General features: G+C 46.5%; 9 protein-coding genes across 9 annotated transcripts; 4 read left to right on the forward strand and 5 right to left on the reverse strand.

Annotated features, from left to right (window-relative positions):
• Window positions 1–1,114: 1,114 nt before the first annotated feature.
• Window positions 1,115–2,507, reverse strand: N7484_000304 (uncharacterized protein; the record flags this gene model as incomplete). Its single annotated transcript, XM_057110725.1, has 4 exons — window positions 1,115–1,526; window positions 1,597–1,955; window positions 2,010–2,347; window positions 2,399–2,507. 4 exons carry the CDS (start codon window positions 2,505–2,507, stop codon window positions 1,115–1,117), a joined length of 1,218 nt encoding a protein of 405 aa, XP_056977951.1.
• A 1,637-nt stretch (window positions 2,508–4,144) lies between these two features.
• On the forward strand, window positions 4,145–5,197 carry N7484_000305 (zinc-binding alcohol dehydrogenase family protein; the record flags this gene model as incomplete). Its single annotated transcript, XM_057110726.1, has 1 exon — window positions 4,145–5,197. One exon carries the CDS (start codon window positions 4,145–4,147, stop codon window positions 5,195–5,197), a length of 1,053 nt encoding a protein of 350 aa, XP_056977952.1.
• Window positions 5,198–5,497: 300 nt separating this feature from the next.
• N7484_000306 (phosphotransferase family protein) lies at window positions 5,498–6,815 on the forward strand (the record flags this gene model as incomplete). The annotated part of the gene is made up of 4 exons (XM_057110727.1): window positions 5,498–5,596; window positions 5,662–5,957; window positions 6,038–6,358; window positions 6,416–6,815. The coding sequence occupies 4 exons, from the start codon at window positions 5,498–5,500 to the stop codon at window positions 6,813–6,815; spliced, it is 1,116 nt and encodes a 371-aa protein (XP_056977953.1).
• Window positions 6,816–7,766: 951 nt separating this feature from the next.
• On the forward strand, window positions 7,767–9,508 carry N7484_000307 (MFS transporter; the record flags this gene model as incomplete). The annotated part of the gene is made up of 5 exons (XM_057110728.1): window positions 7,767–8,211; window positions 8,268–8,400; window positions 8,464–8,875; window positions 8,936–9,394; window positions 9,464–9,508. The coding sequence occupies 5 exons, from the start codon at window positions 7,767–7,769 to the stop codon at window positions 9,506–9,508; spliced, it is 1,494 nt and encodes a 497-aa protein (XP_056977954.1).
• Window positions 9,509–9,921: 413 nt separating this feature from the next.
• On the reverse strand, window positions 9,922–10,595 carry N7484_000308 (uncharacterized protein; the record flags this gene model as incomplete). Its single annotated transcript, XM_057110729.1, has 3 exons — window positions 9,922–10,142; window positions 10,233–10,362; window positions 10,572–10,595. 3 exons carry the CDS (start codon window positions 10,593–10,595, stop codon window positions 9,922–9,924), a joined length of 375 nt encoding a protein of 124 aa, XP_056977955.1.
• Window positions 10,596–11,443: 848 nt separating this feature from the next.
• On the reverse strand, window positions 11,444–12,492 carry N7484_000309 (NmrA/HSCARG family protein; the record flags this gene model as incomplete). The annotated part of the gene is made up of 3 exons (XM_057110730.1): window positions 11,444–11,778; window positions 11,840–12,251; window positions 12,319–12,492. The coding sequence occupies 3 exons, from the start codon at window positions 12,490–12,492 to the stop codon at window positions 11,444–11,446; spliced, it is 921 nt and encodes a 306-aa protein (XP_056977956.1).
• A 1,058-nt stretch (window positions 12,493–13,550) lies between these two features.
• N7484_000310 (uncharacterized protein) lies at window positions 13,551–14,535 on the forward strand (the record flags this gene model as incomplete). Its single annotated transcript, XM_057110731.1, has 2 exons — window positions 13,551–13,763; window positions 13,828–14,535. The coding sequence occupies 2 exons, from the start codon at window positions 13,551–13,553 to the stop codon at window positions 14,533–14,535; spliced, it is 921 nt and encodes a 306-aa protein (XP_056977957.1).
• A 453-nt stretch (window positions 14,536–14,988) lies between these two features.
• On the reverse strand, window positions 14,989–15,474 carry N7484_000311 (uncharacterized protein; the record flags this gene model as incomplete). Its single annotated transcript, XM_057110732.1, has 1 exon — window positions 14,989–15,474. One exon carries the CDS (start codon window positions 15,472–15,474, stop codon window positions 14,989–14,991), a length of 486 nt encoding a protein of 161 aa, XP_056977958.1.
• Window positions 15,475–16,154: 680 nt separating this feature from the next.
• N7484_000312 (GMC family oxidoreductase) lies at window positions 16,155–18,612 on the reverse strand (the record flags this gene model as incomplete). The annotated part of the gene is made up of 9 exons (XM_057110733.1): window positions 16,155–16,286; window positions 16,343–16,527; window positions 16,584–16,709; window positions 16,775–17,060; window positions 17,114–17,790; window positions 17,858–17,901; window positions 17,961–18,214; window positions 18,266–18,419; window positions 18,470–18,612. 9 exons carry the CDS (start codon window positions 18,610–18,612, stop codon window positions 16,155–16,157), a joined length of 2,001 nt encoding a protein of 666 aa, XP_056977959.1.
• Window positions 18,613–19,479: the final 867 nt, after the last annotated feature.

Genomic DNA, 19,479 nt, shown 5'->3' on the forward strand with positions numbered 1-19,479 from the left:
AGTTCCTAGTATATGCAAATACCTTTGCAGTCAGTCATTGCGTGAAACTGTTCAGAGCGCAAGTCAGTCAATTTCCGGGAGCTATTAGACAGCTCTCTTCGCCACAAAGGTCGTGGAACTCCCAGGTAATAAGTGGTGCTCTTTTCAATGCAGGAAATTGATATTCCATCACGTTAGACCCTGTCCCGTGGCCATGGAGATAAAGAACTTGTGTCGCATTGGGAAAAGCCAAAAGGCGTGGAAAGGTTGGAGCAAGGCTAAAGCAAAGTGGTGAATATGGAATTAGTCTCGTGGTGAACACTACGATTCACGCGAAGACCAAAAAGAGCTGGTTCCAGAGATATGGGCATCAAGGTCGGGGTATTTCCGACAATCGCACTAATGCAAGCCACAGCCCCGAAAGTAAATCCAGATTGATATCAACTGCGGTCTTGGCGCAGGCCTGAAGTCGTGTAACAAACCATTTGGGCGATCTGCATATGCCGTGAAACCCACAGCCCGGTTATCAATGCGAATTCATCTGTGCCTAGCCAGACTTGCACAAAAAAACGCTTATCACTACTAAGTCTGATTATAATGTTTGAAGCGTTCGTTAACAATTTTCATATTTGGACATGCAATGATGCACCATGAACTACAAGCTACGTATCTGCCGTCAATCATAGTATACACCATTGTCACTTGGATGTCGACTTTTACACTTGGTATCGAAAATCGAGTAGCGCTGCATAGCTTACTCCCATTGATGAGATGATAGTGGCGCAAATTGCCGCCGATTGCAGGGTTGAGATAGTACCAAAACCAGCTCTATTGCATCATCTGTCTCATCACGAACTCGATACCCCACTTAAGGGTTGTGATAGTCAAAGGCAATATCTGCACCTAGATCGTACATATATTTTCATCCATACACAAATGACTTTTTGTCACTGATGGGCAGACTTCGAAAATCTCCAAATATCTCACTGAGGTGAGCGCATTTTAAGAGTGATATTAGATGTCTTCCAATACAGGCATGAGAGCCTCCTCCAAACTACATGCAATTAGAATCAATGATTCATCGAGTTTTAAGATTTTCGAAAGCGATTTGTGAAGGAATTGGGTCCTGAAGATATCATACCTGAAACATGCATCTTTCCATTTTTCTCAGCTTTTCATCATCGACTTCAATCCATCTTTCAGGTCTGAACACTCTGCTGTCGGTTCCAAAAACTGTCTCATCTCGGTGCATAACCCAGGCACTGACACCGACGCGGGTGGACCCGGGTAAAAAGGTACCGTTTACAGTGGCACCCCCCTCTGGCACTGTACGTGTAATATTGAAGGGAAGGGCAGGCTGCAGTCGCATAGTCTCCTTCAGACAGGCCTGGAAATACGGAAGTGCGATCGCTTGATAGTATTGGACGATAGGTGAGAGCGGTGCATCCAAAAGCTCAGCTGCTAGTTTGCGGTGAACGTTGGGATTTGCCAAGACATGCCAGCAGAAACTGTGCATTGTTGATGCAGTAGTATCCGAACCGGCAGCACTGTAGCGTTGTTAGTTATTGAGTCGAAATTCAATGCACGACCTCAACGATCGCAGGTAGGTTGCCCTACATGGCACCCATAGAAATCGCCATTACATCATCTATGCCAAAATGCTCTGGATTGTTGACATGTGCATCTAGAAGGGATTTCAACAAGCAGGCAGCTGTCCTCGACTTTTCGCTATCAGTCTGCTGAAATTCATTCAAGACCGACTCGGCAGTTTCGAGCATCAATCTCAGTTTATTCTTTAGCAAGAAGGGAACGTATTTCCACAAAGGGTTGGAACGTGTCAGGCGCTCAAGCTTTGGTATTTGCCCGAGAAAGGAACTTTCGTATGTCGATTGACTGATGGAAGAAATGAACTGATCAACGTCTCTGCCTTGCTTCAAGAACCCAAATGGGCGGTCGAATGCAAATTGTGCAAGAACCTAAATGTCTGTTTCAGCAATTATGTGATGAAGGAAAGGATCAAATATGCCCACGTCGAAGGCCAAAAAGTGTAGCCAACTACCGAGATCAAAGGTTTCCGTGTGATTTTTGACAGCAACAGAGTCCATAATTGCAAGCAAGTCTAATGTGATACCTTCAATTTGCTGATTTTGCTTCTTCACTGATGCGAGGCTATAAGGAGGGACTGCATATCTTTTCTTTCCACTATGCACCTTCTCGCGTATCTCCGTGAAGATGTCTTTAATCCCATCAGGTAGAAATGTTGTATAGAAATCTGTTTTATGGAACCTTCTTCCTGTCCGAAAGATGTCTACAGCGGCCTCGGGGGACGCGAAGGACAGTTCATTGGGGCCGATTCTCACTATTGGTCCTATGATCGCGGTCAGCGTCAAACTGCGAAAGGCACTGCTGTGTTGAGTACCATATTTACGATGTACTTCGAGGTAATAGTCTTCGACATGGCCAGCCCTTGCGATATACACTGAAAAAGCATCGTCAACATGCGTTGGAATAACATCATGTGTATTCATACGGTCCTACCTAACCAGAATCTTGTGCAAGATGCAAAAAAAGGTCCTGGGTATTTGGAAAGAGAGCTGCAATATCGGTTATAAAGCATGCGAACAAGTATTACAGCAATGGCGAGCAGAAGCATACTTAGGCTGGACGAGTACCACCCGGGCGCTACTTTCAGAATAATCGAGTCCCACAACATCGTGGCAAAATATACTGTTTTGAAGGGGGTGTACTGCCTAGTGAGATAGATGGCTAGATTACATTCCAAGATAGCACCCGAGAGATACCCTTACTTATAATAATGAGCTATTTCTAGATCATGCAATGAATCAAGGTCTGAGAAACTAGCCCCGCGTCAGAATGCCTGGATCATATGCGGGGTCCCACTCAGTGCCCCTCCCCCGCTCACCACTTACATAGCATTGCCTGCATCTCTTGGTTGTACTTGGCTTTTTGAATCGTGCATTAATCCCTATTGCCGAGAGGATTGATGCACTGGCTCTGGTGAGTGACGCCTCTCGGATTTATGCACCTGGGCCCATACCTTTTGTCTTCGCCCGCAAACACTGCAATATCTACGAATTGAAAGAGACTTACACCATGTACTAATACCCAATATAATATTCTACCGTAGCTCTCTATTGGCATGGGACTTGGGCCTATCTGTAATCATTGAAAGGATGCCATCTGTAAATTAAGTAGCTAGCCCTTCGACTATCTTTTGAATCGGGCTTGCGGTAAATAAACCCCTTTCTTACCATGTCGTACAGCAAATTACGATAGCGAGGGCAAACTAGCAAGGGCTACCTGACATCAGAACAGTTCTATTTGCTCTATCTAGGCTCACACTCGGGTAATCTCTCGTATGCAGTGCGACACACCTTGCAACGGAGCTATCCTTGGACCCCTCTCTAGAATCAGTACTGTGGACATATTTTTGAATATCGATCCTTTCCCACATTTCTCTAAATTTAGCTGAAACTCGAGACTGGAAGGCACCCTATCATACATGTGTCGAAGTTCGCCGAAGGCTGAAATCTGGAATTTCAAGCATTATTGTCAGCGCAATGGAAAACAGGCTCCACTCCTGTAGGTTAAAAATTAAGTGTTCCTCATTTTGCTACAGGGCTCTGATCAGTTGGCATTTGGCGCTCTCGTAGGTACTTATATCTATCTTATTTTTTTTTCAATATTAGGCTTCGCCATGTCTAAAGCAGTACCAAACAGTTTTGCAAAGTTTCCTCTAACATGACAGCCACCTGAAATAGGTCATTTCACTATTCTGATAAGAGAAAGATTTCGATGTTTCTTGTTCTTAGTTTGGCTCTTCATATCCTGCAGTATTAAACATTTCTTCGAAATTTAATGTGCAGACCATGAAATTGACATTCTCCCAAGACTGCTTCAATCAGCAGACTATTGAATCATACTGTAGCGATTCAAATGTTGAGCCGAAAGTTCTTCGGCGTCTGCGGGGCCGACGGGGCCGCCGGCGTCCTCACATCCGATTGCCGATGTGTTTGACGATTATAAATCTTCTTTAAAGCTTGAGTACCCATCAAGGTTATTTAAAGGCTATAGAGTTTCAGATTTCTCATTTAATCTTCCCCTACCTAGGTATCTTGGAACAGCTAATCCTTCCAAGCACATAATGAGTGCCCCCACCCGCGCAATTTTCACCGACCAAGACGGCAAGCCGTATATCGGCACAGTCGACGAAATCTACGAGCCCCTCTCAACCGGGGTCCTCGTTGAGGTTCAATTTTCCGGAGTCAACCCAGCCGACCTTGCTCACCCGAAGCTCGGTTTTAACAATTGTGTCGCCGGTTATGATTTCTCGGGGATCGTGATCGAAGCAGGAGCCAGTAGAAGCGATAAATTTAAACACGGCGACCGTGTTCTTGGATTCGCTGCCCCGGCATATGACAAGCCAAACCAGTATGGCGCACACCAGGACTTTCACTGCGCCAGACATTTCGTTTATCATGTTCCTCCTTCCATGCCGATGGAAGATGCTGCTTGCCTTATGGTTGTGACTCACACCGCTGCCGATGCCCTCTTCAACCAGCTCCATCTATCGTTCGAAAATGAGGCTGAACCACTTTTAGTTTGGGGTGGTTCGAGTGCTGTTGGGAGTGCTTGTATACAACTGGCTAAAAAAGCTGGATGCTACCCCATCCTTACCACCGCCTCCCCGAAGAACCACGCTAAGATCCTGGAGATCGGCGCAACGGAGTGTTTTGACTATAATGATAAGGATGTTGTGCAGAAGATCCGCTCCGCTCTATCAAAGTATACTACAAAGCCACTCAGACGTGTGATTGATTCCATTGTATTCCGCGGAGAGCCTTCGTCAACCGGCCTCTGTGAGGCTTGTGTGGATGATTTGAGCGATCTTTTGTTTACCTCTCCAATCCCCGCTACGAGCGATGCGAAGCACCATTGGAGTGGCACATTTGCCTGCAGGAATGTTGATGTAGACTTCAAAATCCCTAATGGACCTGTTCTTAAGTTCCCAGCCGATCAGGGTATGCAAGATAAAATCGACGAAGCTACTGACTGGGCTATTTCAAGTTACGGGAATGGATACTGCATGCCCAATGTTGTGGTGGTCAAGGGAGGGGAGGAAGGAATCCGTGCCATGATCGACTCTGTGTCTGGCAAGGCTAGCATGCAAAAGTTTGTTGTTAAACATCCCATTTGAACCGAGGGGTTTTGTGTATTGTGGAAGTCAACGATAAATTTATACAATTTTACCGCGGTTAGAATGTTCAATTTACTGATTCGTGGATGACAGCGTGACATTTGTCGAGCCACTAACAAGTGGGGGAGAGGCAAAGCCGAGCTCCGTCGGTCGTGCTGATTGGCTGCAAAAAGTCCGGGGTAAACGCTGCGGGGTAGATTGATCATGCAACTGATCAGTAGATATTTTGACTTGCCTGCCACTTTTCTTTCCTTTTTTCTTCAACTTTTTGCCGGGAAAATGACTTTGAAATTTTCCGCGATGTCACCACCAATTTTCCAGCCCATCGATATTGTGGCGCTGGAGAAGTATCTCAGCCAAAATATACCGCACGTCCAGGGACCGATTTGGGTCACGCAGGTATGATGATCTCCATGTTGATCGAGATACGAGTGTGCTTCTAACCCTGCGACATCTCCAATTAGCTTGGCATTAGCAAGTCCAGTCCGACATACTTTATCAAAGATCGCGCTGGAAACCAACTGGTCATGCGCAAATACCCACCAGGGTCATCTGTGGCAAATACTACCCATAGACTTGAGCGCCAGTACCGTGCTCTACGCGCCCTGGAAAATTCAAATATTCCTGTGCCAAAGCCATACTGCTTATGTGAAGACCCCAGCATCCTTGGAACATCTTTTTCTATTGTGGAGTTTTTGGATGGCCGAACTTTTAACGACCCGAGCTTGCCCGGGTTTTCACCAAGAGAGCGTCATGAAATGTGGGTTTCCATAACTCCATACACTCACTGTAATCGTGCTTCGCTTTGATCATAAAGCTAATAAGTTTCGATTGATCTAGATGGCATGAGGTCATGACAATATTGGCGACACTCCACAATGTCAACATTGATGTAGTGGGTTTGGATAGTTTCGGCCACCGAAGTGGCTACTACAGGCGCCAACTTCAGAATTTAAAGGACTCTGAGCTATCTCAACGTGTTTTGATTGATTCCAAGACTCACAGGCCAGTTGGAAAGGTGCCTGGCATAGATGAAATGATTCAATTTTTTTCTGACGGGGATTACCAACCAAGAAACCGTGCTTCTCTCATCCATGGCGACTTCAAACTCAAAAACATCGTCTTTCATAAAACAGAGCCCCGAGTGATCGGTATTCTCAAGTATGTACACCAAGCATCTTCAATGATTTCTTTGCTCAACTACTGACCTTGGCTTAGCTGGGAATCTTCCACGATCGGTCATCCACTCTCAGATCTTGCGAGTCTTTTACAGCCTTGGACAATCGCTGAGATGTCTTCATCTGCAGCTGAGACACTATCACTTCCGTCGCGGTCCCCAGCTGGTGTTGTGGGTCTGCCTTCGATCACCGAGTGTCTTGCTTGGTACAGCAGGGTGGCAGGGTGGAACCCACAAGCAGAGATAATGTGGGCGAACTCATTCGCTTTATTTAAGATGAGTGTTCTCCGGCAAGGCATCAATGCACGTTTTGCTGTTCAGCGAAACAGCAGTACTGCTGATGTCCAGGCTGGCCGAGGTACATCCGTCTGCGCGGCATTGACCCTGCGAATGATAAGCAGGATGAGGGACATTCATGTTCATACCCGTGCGAGATTATGAGCATTCAATATATCTTAGTTTGAATTTTTGTACATGTTATAACTGAAGTCTTGGGAAATTCATCGTGAACAATGCTACATTATTGGGAACGTGACCCGCCCAGCTCTGACAAATCAAGGTGATTAGATCTCCCTAGCCTCCGCGAGGAATATTGTCTCTATGTACCGATAATTGCTCGCGAGGTCAAGATAAGCTTTTCCCGTCTCGCCTGGGCAGCCCAAAACAGACGAATTTGGAACCTAAATTGGGTTCTCGATCTCATTCAACCGTATTTTCTGCCACGAGCACGCGATCGCCCATGAAGCTTAAGTTTTATCGCTCGTCGTTTACTAAAGTATTCGGACACGCATTGCACTAACGTCACTTTAGCATCCAGAAGCCAATATAAGATGCTAGAGCACATTAGATTGACCCGGTTAGCTAAACATATAAGCCAGCATAACGCAGACCCACTTCGGCACATTCCGTCCACAGAGACGACAGAACACATGGGTACTTGAGATTGCGTGTGTGCACATGGCAGCCCCAGCGATAAGATCCTCTAAGAACTAGCTTACAGCGTGGTGATATCGAGAACCAGTGAGCTTTAATTAACAAGAGGGCTATAGCCAATGAGCCCGGGGTGTGCACCGCCCCTAGCGCCGTTATGAGGTTTAGCGCAGGTCGCCGGGAATGATGGGCGGCCGATTTCAACCAATAACAACGGTAGTTTCATATCTTATCTGCGTGACTTTCAACAATCTAACTGAAATAGATTGGTTCATTTCAGCTTATATGCAATATTCCCCTCTAATCTATCTCCTCAAGGTGCCACTTGGTTGAAAACAGCAATTAGACGGCCGTCATCCCCATGATCGCTGAACAATCCATGTTCCAACCCCGTCCCCCGATACACTGAGACAATACTCTTTCCGTCATTATTTCGGCCAATATTTGTCTCAATATTCTGGAATGTCTTCACCTTCATGTTGCGAGACGAGTCCTCTCCTCCCCCCAACTCCCACACAAGATGACCCCTCTTCAAAGCCTCAAGGTGGGGAAATCCCCACTTCGCGCCGTCTGGCTACCGCCCTTCCCTACGTAATTGTTTTTCTGGTCATTGAATTATCAATGATGGTGGTGGAAACACCTCTATACCCTATACAGGAGGCAATAATTTGTCAAAAATACTTTCCTGCCTCTGCAAATGACGCAAGCGTGGACCCCAGATGCAAGACTGAGATCGTGCAAGCCGAGCTATCCTTCCTCAAGGGCTGGCAGCTTACCATATCATTGCTCCCGGGAATGATAACTGCCCTCCCATATGGGATGATGGCAGAAAAGTACGGTCATAGATTTATTCTCGCTCTATCCACATTTGGGCTCGTGCTAACAGAAGCTTGCTACGTCATTATCTGTATGTTCGAATAGCTTTTCCCTGGCATGCGGAGCAGTGTTTACTAAGTTGACAAGCTTCGTTTCCCGATATTTTTCCTCTTCGCTTAACGTGGCTTTGCGCTGGCTTGAGCATAATCGGTGGTGGGGTTTACGTCAATGCGGCCATGATGTATACGATCGCAGCTGATTTCTCGACTGGAGCGGAACGGTAGATGATATCAAGCTTGCATGGCTCCATTCGACAAACGCAAAAGCTAATTTTCCTCTGCAGTTCTACTGTGTTTTTTTATATCAGCGCAATTGGCTTGGTGGGTAAGCTAGTCGGCTCGCCATTGACATACGCCGCTATGTCTCACGGGAATTGGTTCGCGGTGTACATCGGAATGGGGTTCTTGTCAGCCGCTACGCTGGCAACGTTTTTTCTTCCCAGTACCGATAGCATAAAATCCATGCAGAGCAGCGATGAGGATAATTCCTCTGACCTTGATGAGTCGTCACCAGACCTGCAGAAGGATTTTTTCGATGGTGTCAAAAAGGCGGTCGCTTTGATTCGAATCATGTTCTGGGAGAATAAACAACTCGGTCTCCTGCTGTCGACATTCCTGTTCACATCGCTTGGCAAGAGTGTACCAACAATTCTTATGCAGTATATGACCAAACGATTTCAATGGACTTGGGCTGAGGTAAGAGATTAAGATACTACTGTCAAAAGCAAAGTTCAAAAGCTGATGTGTTTTCTCAAGGCCAATCTCTTATATCCAGTAACCGCCACCGTTCAGATGTCCGTGGTCACCTTGGCTCTTCCCTTTATCAGCCAGGTTTTCATGCAGAATCTGGGACTCACACCGATCTCGAAGGACTTGTGGCTGGCACGCGCAGGCCTTATTTGCCTGACCGTTGGAATGTTCGGTATGGGCCTAGCGAACACGTCCGTTGTCCTTATCATAAGTCTTGTTGTATGTTCTTTGGGTTTTGGTTCTGACCCGGCCATGCGTGGCCTGTTGGTCACGATGGCGGAAGGGCAACCTACTAGCTTGCTTTTCACCACCATGAGCGTGCTTGAGTGCCTTGGCCTGCTGATCTCTGGGCCATTGCTAGCGACGACTTTCAAGATCGGCATGGAGTGGGAGGGTGCATGGATTGGGTTGCCTTTTATATCGGCAGGGTGGTGCTTGGCTTGTGCGACGGTCATTACTATTGGTGTGAGAGTTAGAGAAAAGCCAAGCCAAGGTTTGGATGGCTTGACTTGACGTCACTGCTCCGTCTTATAGCTGCAAGACATCTCCAATCGCCACTCTATGTATAAAATGAACTAGATCTCCACTTTCCAGCCCTTTTGCTGTCTACACTGCTAAGCAGCTGCCATTGCTTGGTTGGATCCAGCCGACGTCTACCTTTGCGGCAAGTTGAACAAACTTTGCTCTGGCGGCTCTAGAATTGCGTCTGGCACGGAATTAAAATTCTCTTTACAGTCAAAGATTCCCTCAGCTATTCGACGAGCAAGAATATGCTTTGGGTATGAAGGGCTACGGATAAATGACATGACAAAGGTAACTAGTGTTCCATTCCAGGGTTTTACATAACAAGACATCACCTCGTGAATACACCGTTCACATTTTGTTCCTTCCAGAAGGTCTTCCACAGCCTAATTTCCATTCAAAACATACAACACATAATGGTCCGCTGCTCCATGAAAACATCTCTTTCCTAGCAATCCACATCGAGCAAATCAAGAGTGACGTTGCATCAGGTCACGGAGCTTCTCTTGATCTTTTATCAAAGCCTCAAGCTGTACTGTGAGCTCATCGGCCTTTGGCGTCAATGTTTCATCAGTCTCCAGCCCTGCAAGGATTCGGCGCTCAAGTGACTCAAGCTCAGTAGCTGCAGAAGTTCGTCGCCTCAAGATATCCATTCCGATTTCCATGAAGTGCGCCTGCGTCATGGCATGGACTATCTTGCGTTAGCATTTGCTACAGGCAACAAACTTATTAAGTCCGACATGATGTCATAGATGATATAGAAAGAGAGTCATGCTCTTACCTGGCTTCTGCTTTGTCTTCTCCTCGGTGAGCTTCTCCTCTTCTTCCTTTCTCATTTCATTTGGGTCATTTTCGGGCTGGCTGGCTGGGGTCACATCCTGTTGCTTATTTGTCGTCTTCTCGGCTTTATCCTAGAAGTCCAGATCATGTGGTTAGCCTGTTTTATAATCAATGTATAATCAATGTTGGCCAATGTGCCCAGCAAAATAAGAGGGGGTGGGGAAGAGAGCGCGACAGGTGATAGTGGGACATGAAGCTATTGCGATGTTTCATCACCAATAGAGATATTATCCTGGAGCTTCCACTAGTATCTAGGTATTTTTCCATGGGTAGAGCTTACAGGTCCTTCATTGATGGGGTTCATCGTCGAGGGTAAGTCTATGATGCCCTTAGTGCACGCAGTGTGGGAGAAAGGCTGAGGAGGTGGAAAGAAAGAAAACATGATAATTGTGGTGGAATTTTACACGTAAAAGTGTGAAGCAAGGACAGCAGCCTTTGGGGTGTTACTAATACATTGATGAAAGACCTAGAGTGGTTGGTCTTTCAATAAATAATGCTGAACTGTTGCACATCTGGCGGAATTTTCCCGCTAAGCTTCACGTTGGTACAGAAGACCTGAAATGAAGACAGGTCTAGGTGGTTGATTGGCGTTAATGAACTGACGGATGTCCTAGACACGTATTTGATGTTGAGATGAGGTAAGGGATGGATTCAAGAACTCGAGACCCACCTCACGGGCAATAATCTTAGACACAGTATCGACCCACGGATAGTGAGCAGACCTGTTCCCGGGATCATGCAAGAAGGGTTGACCATGATGTGGGATTCAATGATCTCTTCTTCAGCCGTTGCGGTAAGTGTGAGACAGCTGAAGTCTTTACCATCGTGTGTCTGAACTCTGTGTTACTATGTACTCTATTTGAGCGCAAACGGTCACAAGACCAAGCCGCTGACGAAACACGTCACTCTTTCCAAGGTTAGAGGAATGCATTTGCTAGCCTCCCTTTGACGCAGTCGCTACGTATTAGCAGGGTATCTTGTCCGAATGAAGAATATAGAAGTATGCGGTATCAATAGCGAATGTAACCTTGGAGCTGGGCAAGAGTGGGGTGAGGCAAGACTCTGAAAAATTCATGCATTATAGACTTTCGTAAATGAATCCATTGTGCCACCCGAGATAAGGAACAGACATGTCGGATGAGCTCATTCTATTCACCATCTGTCCTTGTTCAGCGTAAAGAATTCAGTCAATCCCACAGGCTTTTCAGACAAGAGGTTCAAACTCGAAGTCAAATCGGCACCGGCATAATATCCAGGATCCTCAAGGAGCATCAAGTTCTCGTAGATCTCTTCCTTCATCTCAGGGGACAGCCCAGGTAGGAATGATTTGAATACTTCACCTGGAACAGTCACGACCATCAATTTCTTCCCAGTCGCTGCTTCAAAGTGCGAAGGGATATCATCCCACTTATAATAATCGCTGGAGGCACAAATGGTGTTCTGACCTGAGTCGGACTGATTCAACATGGCCGCACAAACAAATTTACCTACAAGATCAGTTAGTTAATGATGAAGAAATACACGTATTAAGACATGGGAGAGTTTTACCCATATCGGCAACAATGTCAATGAAAGGTGCAGGCGATTGAGTCGATGTGGGCGTTGCAAGAATACAAGAGCCATCCTCCTGCTTGTGAATCAAGTTGAACAATTCAGTTGTAAAGATCCCAGGCATGACAAAGGAAGCTGAAAGGCCAATTTGTCTAATATATCGCTCAATCTCTGCTTTTCCATCGAAATGCGTAACGTGAACAAGGCGGCCGTTGGACTCTTTGGTTACATCAATCAAAGACGAGAAGATCAGATGCCTCACGCCCTCTGCTTTACAAGCATCTGCAACGGTCTTGCCCTGAGCAATCTCTGGCTCGGCCGACTGATGTTCCCAGAAATTGGTGACGAGAAACACAATATCTGAGCCCTGCACAACTCTCTTCATGTCTTCGGGGGACGACATGTCGCCCTAAGAACAGCTCGGGTCAGCTTCTTGGGGATGAGGTAGGTCTTTTCAAGATTAGCACAAAGCATACCTGAACAACTTCAACTCCTTGAGCAGTCAACGCTTTCGAAGAATCCTTGTTCACATCGCGGGTGACCCCCCTGATACGGAACTCTTTGGACAGGCATGAATCCGCAAGAATAGTGCGGATAACAGAGCCACCCTGGTTTCCAGTGGCTCCAAAAACAGTAATCAACTTGGACATGATTGAGGGTGAAAAGGAAATCGCCTGGAACAAAGGAAAATTTTTGATAATCTACTGTATACACTCTAGAAGTGCAACTTTATATCTAACATTCAATGTAAACCTCCCACGGACCACCAGCTCTGCCAAGCCCTCGCTTTGATAGGCGGGCCGGGGTTGGGGCCGCTTGCTTGATGCCTCAACGGAGTCCGGCTCGGGGACAGTGGATGACCGAACGACCGAACCCATTCTATTGGCCCTGGGCCAACCACGCTAAGCGCTTCAGGAACGAAGGAAGACCTCGATAGTATTAAATGACTCACTGAGGTTCTGACTCATGAACTGAGGAGTCATAGTCTCGGGTTAGCAATCTAATATTGAGCTGAAGGTCTTGAAGGAACGATAACAAGCTCTGGAATAGTAATCAGGCGGCGGGCAATCTGGACAAAACAAAAAGCAGCTTACGCTTTCCCCTTGCTGTGAACACTAGTCAGCCCCCTCATTTGAAAAGCTCAATGGGTGGGGATCGAGAAGTAACAACATATCTTCCATTATGGTCAGCAAGGGGCTGGAATGAACAGGCTCATGAGCAGCCAATCAGAAACATGTATATCCAGGCCACCATCGATAGGATCGCCAAGGTCCGCCAAGACTTTTCAATAGGGCGGAAAATGGGGGGCGAATCTGCAAAGAAGTTCACTGATCTTCCAATCTTTGGCTAGTTTTACACGAGGCCGACCTTGGACGGAGTTTGATTCTCGACCATCGATCTCGATATTCCCATCCAAGATCAGGATCCAAGCCAATCATCACTCTAATTCCTCTCGTCTACCGCATGGGGGCGTCAAATAGTTGCTGTGTGTCTCCCTTGATCGAACTGTAGCAGGGTTACCTCGTAGAGTGCCTGGTTAATGTATAATATCGCCAGCCAACGTATATAACGTGGGTGTTTGGCCACATGGCTGCGTTTTTTAAATATATGACTTCCTTGTCGGGGCGAAAATAGTTGACTAAATATAAAGCATCTCGAGATCCGATTTAATGTTTTCTTGAGATTAAAGTCTGACCGGCATCTCACTATGCTTTTTCCAAACCCCTTCCTGGTAACGATTCTGTCCGCACTTTTCGTGAGTGGTGCTGAATCGGCCCGGAACTCCCAATCGAAGCCCTCGAACTCAACATTCACCTATAAACAACTATGGAACCTTGAGAAGACCTTCTGGGACGCTTTTCTATATCCTGCAAACAAAATTCAGATCCAAGGGAACGCATCCACCATCTTCGCATCCGATGTAAGGCTCGAGTCAGACGAATGATGAATTGCATGTATAATTCTAATCTCATAATCAAATCAAGGTCCAAGGACGCGTCGACATCACCCGCACATTCGATGGCGACGAATTAAACCGCGAATATATCTTTGGCCTGTTCGCAGATGCAACGGCTGTCAGTCTTGTGGGCATTCCAATTGATTACAGTATCACCCAATTTGCAGCAAACGACAACATTGCCTCAGCAACAACCGTCGTCACCTTCAACGCCACCACATTCGGCGTGACGATCCCCGTGACAATTGACACCTGGATCGAATTCAACGAAGATGGCAAAATCGCGCAGTACGATGCCACATTCCGCTGGTTTGACTATCTCTTGAATTTCTTGCTCGATTCGACGGCGACTAAATACAATACCACTTCAGCCGGTGCCGTTTCAATCGTTACTGATATCCTTGCTAAGGATATTTGTAAAACTCATGATGCGCATTGTACTGGAGATAATCAGCAATATCCTGCAGATGGTCTGAGTTGCTATGACTATCTAACTCAGAAGACTCGGTTTGGAAAGAGTTATGAACTGGGTCGGAATACACTTTTGTGTCGGGAGGTTCATGATCATATGGTACAGTACAGGCCTGATGTTCATTGTGCGCATATCGGGCCTACTGGGGGTGGTTATTGTGTTGATGATATGAACTACACGCAAACTGTTCTTCAACAGTATTTTAATGATTCGTGGATTCCATTTGGATATGGTCGGGAGCAAGACGTGTGGCTGGCAAACTGAGATGCCAATTGAGCATAGGGGTAAATACAATATGTGAGCTGCCGAATGCAGCCAGATGTAGTTACTCTGAAGGTTTCTTAGCTCGAGCGACCTTGCACATGATGGTCGGCACTTGAGGGTACCTGCATAACTATGGCCTTGTCGTGTTAGATTGGGTGTTTCGAATATATTCCGGTCTACTTCAGGTGTCTTTTTACTGGTTCCTATACGCCACCTTGATTGTACTTTTAGGTGTCTATTTCCTTTTATGGATGAGTTGGATAGTAATGGTAGTCATTGAATCGTTCCTTCATTATTCGAGATACATAAACCTTCCTTGCACCACACATTATATTCTTCACGTAAAACCTCTCCGCAGTTGTAATCCGATGTACTTCTAACATCACAGTTCTCATGTCGTCGAGTTGTAGAGTTGTGTCCAGCCTCATTTGCACAAGAGAGCAGAATCAACCCTTACCATTTATGGTGTCTATGATGTCCATTATCGTGACCGTGACCGTGACCATGACCATAATCATGGTGTCTGCTCGATGAATGGTCTTTTTTTCTGCGATGCGAATCATGTGCTCGCTCAATCTCATTGGCTGCCACAGCTCCAAGCGCACCAGCGCCCACAGTGCGAACAATATGACCAAAACCAGAACTCACGTCCTCGCCCTCCTTCTTCCGGTGATGGTGGATGGCCTCAGCAACTGCCGCAGCAACTGCCGCTCCTTCGGCGAGATGGCGATCGTGGTGAGGGTTGCGATTCTTAGAGCTCTTGCGGTGATGTGAGTGTGAGTGTGAGCTTTTGTGGTCATCATGTCCGTGATGGCTATGGCTGTGTGAACTACCATGACGATGGCCGTGGTCCCGGCTGTGCTGAAGCGCGTTCCTCGAGTCACGGTACGACTCGGGTTCGTTGGGATAATAGTAATCTCTGTTGTAGCCCGAATGCATGTTGATGTTTTGTAGTGTACGACTTCCGCAGGGCAGTAGAGGCTAGTTGTGGGTTAGTCTGTAGGAGATAAACAAGTTAAATAATCCGACAAGATTTTCAACAGCGGGGGAGTTTGATTGTGTTTTGATGATATCATTCTCCACTGACTAGTTGACTAGTGGAACCTTGTGCGGGTTGACTCCCATGTGAACGCCGACCTCAGCCTCATACTCTGCGATGACTTCATTTTGTAGATCGTTACTGTTTTCTTTTTCCTTTCTCCATTTTGCTGTCTTGCATACGCATTCCCGTTTCACTACATAATTTATGCATGTGTTCCATTGGTCTCGTTTATTTTTCCAAGGTTTCGGACTAAATCCAAGAACTCAAAATATGTTTATGGTCGCAACGATTCCACTTGGGCGCAGTAGAGCTTCATGCGTTCGAATGTTGGTGGCAATTTCCACTTCCCTACGTAAGACTTAATGCCCGCGATCTTGGAAGCCCGTAAGCTTGTTTTCAAATCTTCCGGATCTACACTGCCAAGGATATAACACGCGAAATGCCGAGTCCGATCGGGATACCTAATTCAGGCTATACATTCTGCTGGAACATGTTTGCTATTTACTGTCTCTCATAAAAGAATTGAAATTAAATTCGAAGAAAGCTTGCGATAGACTTGAGACCTCGTGATATGCCTTTACAGTCTCGAGAGGTTGGCGAATTCACCCGGTGCATGATAGGTAGGCACCTCCATCTTCAAGGCATCGCCGGAGTAGCCTAAGTCCTCTGCAACCAACATAGCGCATTTCTCGCCAATGAGCAGAGCAGTCTATTGCCCAATGTCAGGTTCAAGTTCCTCAGAATAAAGAAAGATAAATAACTTACACTGAAGGTATTGCAGCCGACGTTGTCTGGACAGATAGACAAGTCACAAACCTTGAGTCCTTTGACTCCATGGACATTTAGTCGTTCATCGACAACACCTCCATGCTTCGCAATGGAGCTGCCCTCGCGTGGAGCCATGCTGCAGGTTCCGAGGGAGTGCCAAGTAGTCTCAACATGGCGTTTAACTGCAATTGTGAGCGAATATACAACAAGGAGATGTGAATTATTCGATTAAACGTACCCCACGTCTCAATGTGCTCGATATCCTCCTTGGTATACTCAATGGGGTCCCTGGCCTCATGTCTGCTCGAGTTCAAGCTTGAAACTGAAGCGGGTTGACCTGGCTTCAAGGGCTCCGACCAGGACCCTGTGTTCTGAGCATTAGTCTCACTGAATTAATGGAGTCATATAGCAAGCTCAGGAGTATCTTACCATGTTGAATGCCAGCTGAGATATGATTTGGGCCAGCGTAAGCCTTCGTGGTCGCAAGATCCAGATCGAGCGCCCGGGCCGGAGAGTTGTAGGCGAAATGAGGGTGCATCGAGGTCACTTCACCAGCATATGCTCCCATGCGTCGAGCAGTCTCACGAGATTTGATATAACCCCAGACCATAGGAGCCATATCCCGCTTATCACTCATGAAACCTGTATCAAAGTCGGGCTCCTCATATGGGTCAGCAGACTTGATATGAGTAGAGCCGCGCGAGAACGGGTATTCCTATCATTCTAGTCAGTATATTCACGCCACATTAATCTTGGTGGAGATCTCACCAGGAAATGGAACATGGTGAAGAACTTGCCCGGTGGCATAAGCATATGGTCACCGAACCATCCAGAGATGACCGCATAATGCATAACAGGCTTATCAGGCTTGTTTTTGAAGTAGGAATCCCATCCACTTCCAAATTCAGGCGTCGGCCACTTTTTCATCTCGTTCAACTCTTCCTCTGTCGGACGGATCTTAACACCGGCCTCAATACCATTCGTGGCTAAGGGCCCCGTTCCCTTTAGATTCCATTCCTCAAATACTTTCTTCTGAACAGCTGGGTCTCCTCGAAGGAAGTCATCAAAAGATTCGACCTCGGGTTTTGCTCGGTAGCCAGAGAAGAATAGGTAATGATCCTGGAAGTTCTGTCCGACTCCGGGAAGATTCACTAGGGGCTTGACGCCCGCTCGGCGTAGCTTTGCTGGGTCACCGACGCCCGATCGCTGGAGGACAAGTGGAGAGCTGAGAGTGCCACAACTGAGGATAATTTGCTTTCGTGCTCGGAATATTCTGCGGACTGGTTCTCCGCCATCTAGAGGCTTGGTGGACATGGTCACAACTCCTACGGCGCGGCCGTCTTCGATAATGATTCTGTCCACTTTGGTGTTGCACTTCAAGTGCAGGTTCGAGTGCTTAGCTCTGGTGCTGTGAACGTAAGCATGTGCTGCATCACTTCGTCGACCTATTTCCAGATATGTCAGATTTGTTAGGAAGAAATAAAAACGAACTTTGAAAGCTTTCGGATTTACCTGTGTCACGGTTGATCCACTTTAACCAATGCTCAGCTCCATGACTGAGACAAAATCCCCCAATTAGCATTTCATCAAGTAATGGGGTACTTCATTGACATACCCAGTCGTCAAGTCCTGAAGGTCATCGGTGATTGGAATGCCTTGGGACTCAGTAGCCCGCAGAAAGTCCTGCGCGATGGGATAGGTGTAGTTTCCAAATGATACCTTGATTGGACCACCAAACCCATGCAGGCCGCGGTTATTAGAAGCACGCTGGTACGTCTCATACTTCTTCATAAGGGGAAGCAATTCCTCGGTTTTCCAGCCCTTAGCTTGAAAGTCATCGTAATCAGAGGCTGACGCTCTGGTATACATCTTGGCAAAGTTAGCATGCATCAACAGATTCTTTTGGGATAAGCATCATACCATGAAGTTGATAGAGCTACCCCCGCCAAGGATATTTGCACATGGCACGATAGCTTTGCGCCCATCTAAATGCTCCGAGGGGCGCGAGTGATAAAACGATGCCGTCTTAGAATCAAGTTTCATATTGACGGGGTAGATTCCTGGGCGATAGACCCTAATCTTGTTAGCAATGTGAGCCCGTAATAATTGGTTCTCGAAACATACCATGGATTGTTGAGGTTGTCCTCTCCCCCTTCAATCAGAAGAACGGAAAGGTTGTGGTCGAGGTTTGCGAGGCGGCCAGCAGGAACACATCCTGCGCTGCCGCCACCGCAAATGATAATATCAACTTCGTCCGGGATAGTCATAACTCCAGATATCGACAGCTCGGTGCCAATAGCGAGTCAACAATTGAGCTGGTTAATTATTTTGATGGGGCTATCTGAAGCCTTTTATATGTTTTGTGAGCTCTGTGCCTGTGCTACCCCGGACTGGTACCTTCATGTACTTTTGGCAAACTCGATCAATCCCCAACTTCTTTTTCGCCAGACCCCGCACGCGGGGGTGATTTATAATCTATAATGAGGTGCAAAATGAGGGACAAACTTGGCCAAAATACGTGGTGCATTACGAAGGCTCTAGGTTGACTACTGGTGCTTCTTGGCGTGGTAATAAACTTATCTGGGCCTGCGAGGTATCCTTTCAAATGACTTGATGATAACAATGGTCAATAACAATGGTCAATAAATGTACTCTCCGAGACCAATCCATCTTAAATTAAGCTGCTTTTCCTACTTCCTATGGTCACAATGGCCTTGCTAATGATCCTAGTCACTCCAGGTGTATGCGTTCTTTGTTTGTTCTTTACTCTCTCTATTCATGGCCAAAACCGGATATTCCAAGTCAAGCCGCGTTTAGCTCAATCCACTGATGTGAATATCTACACAAGTACATCCTACCATGCTTGATGTGGGGTCTACATCTGCGTTGGCCATTGGACCCCATTCTCTCTAAAGCCTAATCGACCGGGATTTGCTTTATGTCAGATGCTCTTCCAGGCAATAATAAAGATGCACGATAGACTTACAGAAACTATAATTGATGGTGAAATATGAGGCACTCGGGCTAATCTTCCCACGGGTGCCTAGGGAACCACTTTAGCAGCACACAGTTCCATAATGATACGAGACTCATGTGTGATCGGCATGTCAGAAGGACTTTCTTAGCTGTATTTA

The sequence above is a fragment of the Penicillium longicatenatum genome, assembly GCF_028827895.1.
Source record: "Penicillium longicatenatum strain IBT 33135 chromosome Unknown contig_11_segment0_segment0, whole genome shotgun sequence".
Taxonomy (NCBI): domain Eukaryota; kingdom Fungi; phylum Ascomycota; class Eurotiomycetes; order Eurotiales; family Aspergillaceae; genus Penicillium; species Penicillium longicatenatum.